This window comes from Mustela lutreola, chromosome 8, assembly GCF_030435805.1.
Source record: "Mustela lutreola isolate mMusLut2 chromosome 8, mMusLut2.pri, whole genome shotgun sequence".
Classification (NCBI taxonomy): domain Eukaryota; kingdom Metazoa; phylum Chordata; class Mammalia; order Carnivora; family Mustelidae; genus Mustela; species Mustela lutreola.
In genome coordinates, this window is record NC_081297.1 from 85,684,611 (window position 1) to 85,696,826 (window position 12,216).

General features: G+C 37.7%; 1 protein-coding gene across 1 annotated transcript in view; it reads right to left on the reverse strand.

The window, feature by feature from the left end:
- Positions 1 to 12,216, reverse strand: part of OVCH1 (ovochymase 1) — a 51,814-nt gene that overhangs the window by 33,660 nt on the left and 5,938 nt on the right. Inside the window, 9 exon segments of the mRNA XM_059187511.1 lie at positions 26 to 103; positions 106 to 165; positions 1,349 to 1,485; positions 7,056 to 7,143; positions 9,325 to 9,406; positions 9,408 to 9,515; positions 11,018 to 11,169; positions 11,618 to 11,683; positions 11,686 to 11,712. Of these exon segments, the coding sequence (XP_059043494.1) occupies positions 26 to 103; positions 106 to 165; positions 1,349 to 1,485; positions 7,056 to 7,143; positions 9,325 to 9,406; positions 9,408 to 9,515; positions 11,018 to 11,169; positions 11,618 to 11,683; positions 11,686 to 11,712 (798 nt within the window).

Genomic DNA, 12,216 nt, shown 5'->3' on the forward strand with positions numbered 1-12,216 from the left:
CGTCAGGGAATTAGATTTGAGATGCCTGCTCCTGAGTTCTTCTGTATGGCAGTAAAGGTCAGCTCAAACCTGCTGCCATTGTTTCCTGTCCTAGAAACAATGTAACTGTGGCCTCATTGGTCTCTGTCAACAAGGATGGAGGCAACAGACCTCCACAGACCTTACCTTAAAAGGAAAAGGGGTTGAAATAGCATTAAGATGGCAGCAGCTTATATGTGTTTTCCTGATATTATCTTACGGGAATTCTCTGTTCTCAGCACACCAAACTATTTAGTGTTTACTTTAATTTTCCCCACACTCTCTGCATCAATGATTTTATATTCCATTCGCTTTCTCAAACTCAATCTCCCATGTCTAAATTCTACTCATCCTTCAGGGCCTGACATAAAGTGCAGTTCTCATAAATTTCCCAAACTCCCACTGAGGTAAGAACTACATTTTCTGAATCACCACAGCACATTTCTTGTACTCTGTAATTTCCTACTTTATGGTACACCTTTAGTTAACTCGTCAGACGGCAATTAGAGCAGAGACGGTTTTTATTCTCTATATGTGTAGGGCTTGATATAATATCTGGAACCTAGTTGATTCTTAACAAATGATTGGTTGAAAGAATGGTTACTAGGTAAATAGCAGGCCTGGAGTGTGAAATCATTTACTCAACCAGTCTTATAATCCTTAGCACAATACCTAATCTATAACACCCTGTCAGTCTGTGAAGAGATATTTGTCCTTACCACTGGCCTTTGCTGGAGATCAAGTTCTATTATTGGCTCTAGAGACTCTGTATCAAGATGCTTAACATATTTCAATTAAAGTTATTAATTATGCTTACAGTTTATAAGATGTATCCCATAAATGACCTGAAATAATCTACTGTCATAAGAGAAAAGAACATTATAAAACAATGTGAAGTTCAGTGTATATGTTAATACACATAAATTAATACACACTACCTCAAAATGGTAACAGCACTGATCTGTAGGTGACAGGATTATTAATGGTTTACATTTTCTTCCATTCACTCATCTCTCTACCAAATTTGGCAAACATGCTCCCACTTTTGTGATGAAAAACAAAAAAGTAGATATTGCCTTGAAATGAAGTTTTGGAATGTTTGTGAGATCGATGTTATTGAACTTGAGAAGGGAATAGAGAAAGCTCAGCCAGTATGTGGGTCATCAGTTCCTCTCCTACCACACACACACACACACACACACACACATTCCAGAAAGGGACAGTATGGAAGATGTCCTAGGGACAGAAAACTAACTTCAGGTCTCTCTGCCCATCTTTGGTTGCTTAGATACTCTAACATGACAAGTAAAAATAAATGTAACATATGTACTAATAATAAGCACTCCATTGCTCGATTGTAAAGATATATAGTCATGGTCACATCCAATTTTATTTTGTATGTCTAAGCTTGTAAATTTTACCAGGATAATTTTATTTCCTGGTACTGTTATTCTCCACATACATAAGCTAGATAGGGAAGGCAGAGAAAGTGTAATAAACGGCACTGTTGAGTGGGACAACTAAGATCTAGTATTTGGGCTTTAGCTCATAACTCACCAATAACAAAATTTTAAAGGCTATTAGAAGATAAAAGGCAAAGGAAATCCTTATGTGAGAATAATTTGATTATGCTCAAATTGCCGGCATTTATCCAACAAATAGAGGGGTTAATTAGAAATCACCAGAAACCACCCTTTAACTTTCATTCAGTTATAAAATACTAGAATTTTCACCTATACATTGAGGAACCCAAGATTCATCTCTTTGTTCTAAGTTAGTAGTCTAATTAAAAATTCATAATGTTCCCCCAGAAGTTGAATTATGCATCATGAATTATGGATTGACCAATCAGTATATGTTAAGTCTAACCAGTCACGTCCTCCAAGGTCAGCCTGGGTCACGGTCTCTGTGGTTGCCATGTCATCTCTCTAATTCCCGGTAAGGTCAGCTGTGACCTTTTACTAACATCTTTAGAAACATGTCTAAACATTCTGAGAGTAGTCTTACATGATTTAACACATAATCCTCTATTGTCCTTCATGAATTCACATTATTAAAGAAAAGAAAGCCCAGCAGACCAAAAATCCTTGGTGTCTTCCATGCCTCACATTCATCTGAGTGCAAAGTAATCATGCCTGGAATCGAACACATCAGAACAAACTTCTAAAACCTGACATTCTTTTTTAACCACTTCAGACCTGTTAACAGTCTCACTGCCCTCTAAGCAATAATGTTCAGGATCTCAGCAGTTATCCAACTTTTTAATGTCTAGTTTCTAAAGATCAAATGCAATAATTCTTACTAAATATCTCCTCCCTAACCAGAAACCCCCTGCTTTGCTTTTTCTACTCCATCATTTTGAACATCAATGCAAAAAGAGGCTGCCTAAAATATTATTTTTTTAAAAAAATCACTCTTTAGTACTTCAATTTAGAAAACAATAAGCGGTCTAGAATATTATAAAGCTCAAAAAAAATTTTTTTGGTACTTCAATTGAGAAAGCAGTCCACATCTATCATCATTCTTGAGATTCATTATACCCCTATGAAGTGGGCAGGGAGAAAGTACTCCCCCCTCCTCAAAATAAGAAAACTGTCAGGATCTTAAAAGACTCATCACATCTTACATGTAATAGGAAATACAGTTTGGGCTTTATGGCTTCAAAGGCAAGTACTTTCTCCCATTCCAAACCTCTACCTCAAAGATAGAAAACAGATTTCAAATCACCTGATTTATTGTTAGCGACTGCTGTGTTTAAAAGGATTCTGAGATCTAGTCAAGCTAAGTGAGAGAGGGGGACCAACAGTAAGCATTGATTTACCTATTCAAATATTTATAGAGCATTATTGCATACCAGGCACTGTTCTAGGCTCTAAGAAATGCAATGTCTCCCATGTGCCTGGAAGGAGGGAGACCACCTGAGTGTCGTGTATCTGCCATGTCTGAGAATTTAGCTACCACCTAACAGAATAAAGATGGGCTTGGAGAAACTATAACTCCTTGCTCCTTCTTTGCATTATCTGTTTTTAACTTACCATTAATTAACTCCATCTGGAATTAAACCTTCTACCACTCTCCAGGCTGCTTTGCATAATGCAGGAATCACTAAGTATGCAAAATGATTCCCTATCTTATTACATTCTAAAGCACATTCCCCCACAGACTCGAACATTCTAAAAGAAGGATCTTACAGTGGAGTCTTACAGTTCTGTTAGTTCTAATGGAAATGGTTCTTCCAGAAAGAAATTACCTTTGATCAGTCACTCTGAAGCACTGTGAACTTCATGCTACTGAATTTTTCTGCTTGAGGTGTTTCAGACTATACTGGTGGTGGACATTATAGACAACAGACCTGCATAAGTATTAGTTTGTGATTCGAACTCTCAGAGAACATTTTTACTGCTCCCTACATCCAGTGTCAAGGTTTGAGGCATGTAACTTTCCACGTGGGCAGGACTGTGCCTTGTTTAGTCTTATACTGAAGGTATAGTCTTTGGTGTCCTCTCTTTATATGGAAATCTCCTAATCTTGGATATTTTTTATTTCTTTATTGATACATAAAATAGCAATGAATTTTACAACCAGTTTGTTTTAGATGTGCTGAAATACAGCATAAATTCATGCTAATACTGAGTTGTGAAATAACTGAAATTCTTATTCATCTCTTGTTGACTCTTGATTTGAGTCCTTACATGCTATTAGAAATCTTAACTATTTAACCTCAACTATATCCTCTAAATTTGAAGCAACTAAAACCTTATAATATCCAAGAAGACATCTAGTGTACATTTATTTAACTCTCCTATAGGTAACCTGAAATTTTTTTTTTGGTTGCTTTCCCAGGAGGGTAATTATTCACCTTTTTTTCAAAGTTAAACCTTCCTTATTTGTTGTGTTCTCACGAAACTTCCTTCACGTATTTATACATTTCTCTTGACTCCTCTCCCTTACTCACTTTTCTGCTCATACGTGCAGTTAATTCTAACCCATTCCTCTCCAGAACAAAACAAAACAACAAAACAAAACAAAACCCTGCTTCTCTTGAAACCTGTCCTACTACCCAAAAGCCAGTTACATCTTCCTCTTTCCCTTCACTGTTAACTGTCTTTTTCATCAAAAACAATGGCAGCTCCATCCCTCCAACAGGTCAAAAACCCTCATGTTAATCATAAGGCTCTCTCTCTTACAACCCATATTTTCAACTCACTATAAAATCCTGTGGACCCACCACTTTTCACCACCTCTACTGTTACAAACCTGGTCCCAAGCCACCACGCTTCCTTGGACTATTGCAGTAACTTGTCTTTCAGCTCTTAGCTTTCCCATCTAATGTTTATTTTCAATACAGCAGCCAAAGTGATCCTTTTTAAATGTGTCAGGTCATGTTTCTCATCTGCTCAACATCCTCCAATGGCCGTACATCTTACAGGGAAATCCTACGTCCTTCGTATGACCTGTAAGTTTGATCATGCCAACCGTGACCACTTCCCCCCCTCTCATTTAGCTCTAGCACTCTGATCCAACTCTTCCCCAAATATACTAAAAGTATTCCTCCCTCGCACATGCCGTTCCTTCTGCAAAGAATGTTCCTTCCTAAGATGACCTGTATGACTCCCTCCCTCACCTTATTCAAGTCTTTGTTCAAATATCATCTTTTTAGTGAAGTTTTCCCTGACCACCTTCTCTAATATTATACTACCATCCCTCTTTCTTTCTGTTTTTCTGCATAGCACTTAACATTTCTTACTATAATTTAATTTTAGTTACTGTAGTTACTTACTATTACTTAATTAATGACTTGTACTACCCCCATTCTCCACTTTCCAACCTGCCCCGCAAAGGAAGTATTTGTGTTTCATTCACTGCTATATTTCTAGCACCTGAAACAGTGCCTGACACATCATAAAGCTTTGATAAAAATGTTTAGACTACTTGGTGAAGGAAAGATACCAAGTCTTCAACAATCGCTTAGCCAATTATGAATATAGCTCTTAATCCTATAAATCTACTGAATTAGCCACTAAATTTTGAACTGCCATATCCAATGGCATTTTATCTGACCTTATTTTTTGAAAGATTTTATTTATGTATTTGACAGAGAGAGAGCACAAGCAGGGGGAGCAGCAGAGGGAGAGCAAGAAGTAGGCTCCCTGCTGAGCAGGGAGCCCCACGTGGGACTCAATTCAGGATCCCGGGATCACGACCTGAGCCAAAGGCAGATGCTTAACTGACTGAGCCACTCAGGCGCCCCTATCTGACCTCACTTTGACTTCTGCAATAGCTAGCACTAATAACAAACTCCTTTTGCCTTGAAAGTCTTTCTTGCAGAAATCTCTTCAATACTTCATTGTCTAAGCTGACCTCCAGGTTCTCTGTGTTTGAGGGTAAACTGGCTGCCATCTGCAATTCTTAACCTAATGTATCAGTACTTTCTGGAACTTCACCCAGAGCCATCCATGCTCTTCTCAAATATCTACTTATAAATGAAATTCATTACTCCTGAGGAAGGCCATTAATTCTTGGAGATCTCTCAAGTTAGAAATTACTATATTTGGCTTGAAATCTGCTTCCTCCTAACATCTGTAGTGGTTCCTCTGATTAAGTTCCTTCCTCATCTCAAGTCTTCTTTGGATCAAAATCACCAAGATATTGTTTCAAATTCTTTTCCATCTTGGCCATTGTCCTTCATACAATTTCCAGCTTATCAATGCCCCTCTCTAAAGATTGTACCTGGAGACCCCTCCCAACTCTCCCCACCCAGGTTCTAATAAAAGAAGACTCTCACTCTTATTCTAGATGCTATTTTTCTAAAAGTTTAAGAAAAGATGGCAAAGGCTTTATTGGTATTATATTATTAGTAGGTTGATGCACAGAAAGTCAACTTACACTTTTAAGACATTTAAATATGGGCTTCAATTAAGCCATATCATTCCCTCTGTATACTTATAACAAGTATTTGCATTCCAGTCTTTATACATTTATTTTATAAATTTTAATTGTGCCACCATTTTAGCTCCCATTGCCTGTGGCAAAAAGTCTAAACTTCTTCTCATGGAATTTAAGGTGCTCTATAACTAAGTTTTAACCAGCCTTTTTATCTTCATTGTCCACTGCCACACTAGTTCTTATTTATGCTGGGACTGCTATCCAGCTGCCCTGTGATACACATTGTCCAAACAACTGTAATTTTCTCCATCTCCCTGACACTACTTATACATAACTCCTTCTGCTTGGCATGATTTGTTGAAATATAGATACCAGAGCTACAAAGACTTCATGAGCTATAAAACTGTAACTACCCTTCAATGACTAGTTTCAATACTCTCCCCTTCACTAGCACATTCCTACCACCATCCGCCCCCCAACCATAGTATAAACACAAACCAGACAAACCACTGCAGTGGGACTTAGCCTCTCCATTCTCCATAATACCACCCAACACATGAGTAGTATGACTTATAAAGCTTATCTGATGGTGTTTTATAGTATAGTTCTTCTTATTCAGCTCTTCCTTCTTTCCAGATTATAAACTCACAGATCTGTGATCTACCTTTGCACACCTTTCCATGCTCATACAAGATTTGAAGTTAATTCGCAACACTTGAGGAAATGAAGTACTTGCAAAACTTATTTCTAAAGCTTAAAGATTTCTTCAGCCAAAGAGGGAACAGATTATGTAGAAAAAGTTTAAAGACACTGAAGCTTATAGATCATGAGCTATTTTCCATCTTCTAGGCAACACTTAACATTACCATTATTACAGCAATAAGTAGGAAATGTTGTATATTTGAATACATCAATTCAGGTAAGCTCCAGTCTTAATACTACTCGTGTTGATGTTGATGGTTCGTATTAGTAGATATCAGAAATATCCATCAGCAAATACTTCCCAACTAGAAAATATCAGATGAAATATATAGACTTTTATGTTAATCAGGTTGAGAAATTGAGATACTAGGCACAAATGCCAAAACATAGCCCCTTAAAGACCTGATTTTGGGGGAAACCCAAGAATCATTCCTACCTTGGTTATATACCAATTACGAGAAAATCTTCTCTCTTCGGAATGGGGGTAACGAATCTTGCCATTTTCTCCAAATAACACGGTTCCTTGAGATCTACAAGCTTTCAAAGTGTAGAAAAAAGTTGATCACTTACCTCAGCTATGAAGAGAATTTCAAGACATATGGTACCCAGTCAGATTGAAGCTGTATAATTTATATAATTTATATTTATGGGAACACATGTTTTTAGACATTATGACCTCAGACTTCACTGAGAAAATCTCTCTAAGTTCTTCAGATTTAACATATCTTTATCCAGTTTTCAAAATCATGAGTCATATTGAGGCTTCAAATTCATTGTATATGGAACTAATATGGTTTTTTCCTCCATCTCTCACCAGGATATTCTGTTTTATAATAAAATACCTATGTAGAAAAATACTAAAGTGAAAGTACACAAATTTTAGCAATGACGTGGCAAGTCTCTATCATGCACTCAGAAATCTCAGCTTCCAGGGTCACATTCTAATTACTGGAAGCTAGAAAAAATAAGCAACTATGGGATGAGAAGCTTAGAAAGAAGATGTCAAGGAAGTGTTATTGAAATAAATCGTCACATTCTGCTATTCATTTCATTGTGGAATTAACTGTTACTGGCTGATTTCATTGCCCTTTTAAAATATTGTTATCATTAACCTTTGTTCAGGGCTTGTTAATCTTTTTAACCTTCTTTTCCAGGTGATGAAAACTGAACAGAATTGCTACCAGGAGAGAATTTCCCTGCGTAGTTATGACAACGAACAGAGCACTTTCACTCTGATGCCCAAATGAGAGTCAGTGGTGAGCCTGCTCTAGTGGTGTTCAGCTGGACCAGTCACAGCGGTGCTTCTCGAATCATGGGCAAGGTAGCTGATTGTGGATGACAGTGAGGGAGCGCTGGTGGGATGGAGAGAACATTAGGTTCTGACACTCTGGGTTCTGGCCTTGAAAAAATCTGGTTCTCGTACTCAGCTGTTTGTTCTTGTTAATGTATCCTCACATCTCTATTCTATGGAGGCTGCCCCTGGGCATTCCTTGCATGGATGTCGCCACTTTGTATGGCACACCTTCTGGTCCCCCGGGACTGAGCTCCTCAGAGCTCTCCTGGATGCTCAGACGTTACCTTTGTCACATTGGTCAATTTACTCCTTTGTCTTCCCAAATAGCAGGGAAGTTCCTTGAGGACAGGTTTGGCATCTCCTGACCCACATTTGTTTTTCTAATCTAGATTTTAGTGTTGCAAAACAAAAACAACTCTCCAAAGCCTCCCTTATTTTCTCCACTGTTGTCAAGTAAAATTAACAAAGGTGAATGGGAGAAAAGGGAAAGAAGTCATTTATTTTTAGTGTCTGAAACTAGACACAAATGTAGTGATCTGAAGGGGCACATGCACCTGAATGCTTATAGCAGCAATGTCCACAGTAGCCAAACTATGGAAAGAGCCTAGATGCCCATCAGCAGATGAATTGATAAAGAAGATGTGAGATATATATATATATATATATATATACATGTATATATATATGTATATTCGCACATATATACACACACACATATATATACACACACACAATGGATTATGCTGCCATAAAAAAAAAAAACTCTTGCCATTTGCAACAACTTGGATGGAACTAGAGGGTATTATGCTGAGAGAAATAAATCCATCAGAGAAAGAATTATTATATGATCTCACTGATACGAGGAATTTGAGAAACAAGACAGAGGATCATAGGGGAAGAGAGGGAAAATGAAACAATATGAAACCAGAGAGAGAGATACAAACCATAAGAGACTCTTAATCTCAGAAAACAAACTGAGGGTTGCTGAAGTGGAGTGGGTGGGAGGAATGGAGTGGCTGGGTGATGGACATTGGGAAGGATATGTCCTTTGGTGAGATAAAAAAAATTTAAAAAGATAAACTAATTTAGAGGAAAAGATATGTCAGCTGGATAAATGAAGAAAGAACCCTTCCTCAATGGTTATTTTTTAAATCTTTACGAATACAAAAAACAAAAAATCTACATGAACATAAACTTGAAGATCCAGGTTATGTCCAAGTTGAATTTAAGTTAAATTGAAAGTTATTAGTTCTCATGAATTTAGAGATTTTAGTTCATTATATATTGGATTAGGAAATGAAAATCAGACATATTTGTGCTTTTAGAGCCTAGTTCTATTATACCTGCAACATACCAGAGTAACTACCCTTGATATAAGCATTTGATTTAGAATGGAAGGATGAATTCACAGAAATTACACCTACCTGTGAGTATGTTCTGAGTGACAAAATCCATCAACTCAAACACCTTGGAGAAAATGCCCAGCGATACCCTTTTATGTTTTTTTTCTTAAAGAAGTCCAATCTCTAGTCCAAACAGCTCTCCAAGAACTTATCCCAATAAGGACTCAGATTCCACTGTCTCTTCTACAAACAAATGAACCTCCAGAGTCTCCCTTTCAGAGTACAGAAAAAGAAAAAACTTGAAAATATTCACAGGTTAAAAATATTTTAGTAGGCCCACAAACAATAGCACTCATCTCAAAGAGAGAAGTAGTAGAGACGTAGATACCCACTGGTTACTGTCCACCAGTGGTGGTGGTGGTGGTGTTTTTTGTTTTGTTTTTGTTTTTTTTTTTTGGTCCACCTTTCTGTCTCTTCACCATTAGTTTCAAGGTACAGTCTTTTTGCCCAGATGTAACTTCCTTCCAATCAGTGTCTGCAATCTTGTCAAGCTACCATTTAACTTCTCTCTTGCCCCTACTTGTTTTGGGAACAACCATGTACATCCAAACCACTGGAAGGAGAAGGGGGAGTTTACAGAACAGTTTTTCACTCTAGTTTGTCACCTGGATTTGCTGGGAAAGACTGGGTCACATCCAAGCCTACAGCACCAGTGAATAGAATCCCCAAGTTCATGCAACAGCTGAAGGCTCTGAGAACAGAACAGAAGCTGAACTCTGTCCCAGGGGCTACATGTAAAGGACTGTGGGGTCTTGGACTAGAGGATAAAGAACACATGATTTTAGGATCCTTTAATAATCCTTCAGAATCATGTGTTGCTTTGAGAACACATGTCAATTCTGTATCCATTAAACCCTCTTCAAAAGGCACAGGATTGTTTGAGGGCTTAATCCAAAAAAGACAGTCTCTAAGTGAAGCAGATAGGATAGAGCACCATTAAACTACTTGGGTTCCAATTCAGAAAGTGGCATAATTCTAAATTGCTGTCTCCTCCCTTCCAAACCCTTCCTGGTCCCTGTCCTGTTAGAGCCTCCCACCTGCAACCCCTCATCCCCAGAATAAAAGTCAAAATTTTTCCAAAAGATAATTTTAGGGAGCATCCCATAGCAGTTCCAAGTTCCTTGCTCCTCCAGTTTTGTTTTGTTTTTATGTCTTTCCAAGTAAATTGTCATCCCCACCTAAAACTTAAAATGCCTTTCACCAATTAGTCTCCCTTTCCCTTCTCTGTCGTGTGAAGATCAGTCTTCTTGGTAAGTTGCTATGTCAGCCTTGGGAGGTCATTCATATGTTTTATCCAACCATTACAATAGTTATGCCATCTTTGGTCAAATTTTGTGCAAGCATTGCATTCTGCCTTAAAGGCTTAAAAAATCACAATGTTTATCAAAAGGTGGAATGAAAAATAATTCACAGATAGACCTAATTTTGCCAAAGTGCTCTTGTTTCCTTCCAATAGGTTGGAAATGTTGAAACCAACTCCCCTGCATTCCTTCCCTCCCTTTCTCCAAAAAGAAGCATGGGGATAAGAATGGACACGGAACAGGAAAGAATGCTCTCAGGCCGGGTCAAGTAAACTTTTTCAGCAGAAACATGGTAGAAAGATGAACAAAAAGAATTCTGAAGCAGTAATTCTGCAAAAGCAACTCATGGGGAAAGGCAGAATCCGCTATTAACTATATGATACTGAATAAGCAGGCTGACTGATATATTTTACCTGGCAGGCATCCTTTTTCCCATCTGGACACGTGGCACACATCATTGTCCTTCCCAGAAGAGGAAGGTTCATATGCTTGAGCACACTATTACACATTCTGTCATCCATGAGGGGAAGTTCTACTTCTCACGGGACGTTTGAATATTCTGATGCTGTGGAGACAGTCTGATAAATTAGACAACGATTGTCCTCACTGAAGTTTCCCCAAGAGGGAAACATTTTCATATTTTGTGAAATACTTTACCGTAAAAAAAAAAAAAAGAAAAAAATCACAACATTAAAGACAAATAAGTTTAACCATTGTTACTATTTCCTGATTATCCTTTTACTGTATTCTTTTTCATTCATTTGTCATAATTACTGCTGGTTTTCTTTTTCTGACACACTTAACCAAAATGGGTAGCAGGAGAAGTTTTGTGTTGAGCCTTAAGTGTAGTCATTTTTATGGGGAAGACAACCAGAAATTCTCACTGGATCATAACTTGGGGAAAACAAAAGCAAAACAGGATAAATGGATTACTCATGGCCAATAAAATTCCTGCTTCTCATGGACAAAGAAACCTGGAAGAACTACTATTGTTTCCTTTTGATGCCGCTCACTCTCTGAGATCTTGCGCCATCCACTGGTCATGCAAAGAATCCCTGCTTCAGAGTTCTCATCTCTATGGGAGGACAGATTGGCTGAACAGCAGTTCCTGGAAAAACAACAATAACAGAAAATTATAAGGCTCATAGATAGACAAGTCTTGAATATATTTGGAAAAGGGACATCCAGTTAATTTCATAGCTTCTACACTCTCTCCCTAAATGTAATATTGATATATATATATATATATATATATATATATATATATTTAAAGATTTTATTTATTTATTTGACAGAGCAATAGAGAGCATGAGTAGGCAGAGTGGCAGACAGAGTAAGAGGAAGAAGCAGGCTTTCCACTGAGCAGGGAGCCCAATGAGGGACTCCATCCCAGGATGCTGGGATCATGACCTGAGCTGATGTCAAAGGCTTAACTGACTGAGTCACCCAGGCGCCCCTGACATATATTTAAAAACAAACAAACAAATAAAACTCTTTCATATGTAAAGAAATTTAGAAAAAATGCAGAAAAAGTAAAACAAGGAAGACCATAATCCAGTGTTATATGTACCACCATGATCTTCCAAAACTATTAACATTTTAGGGTAGACCC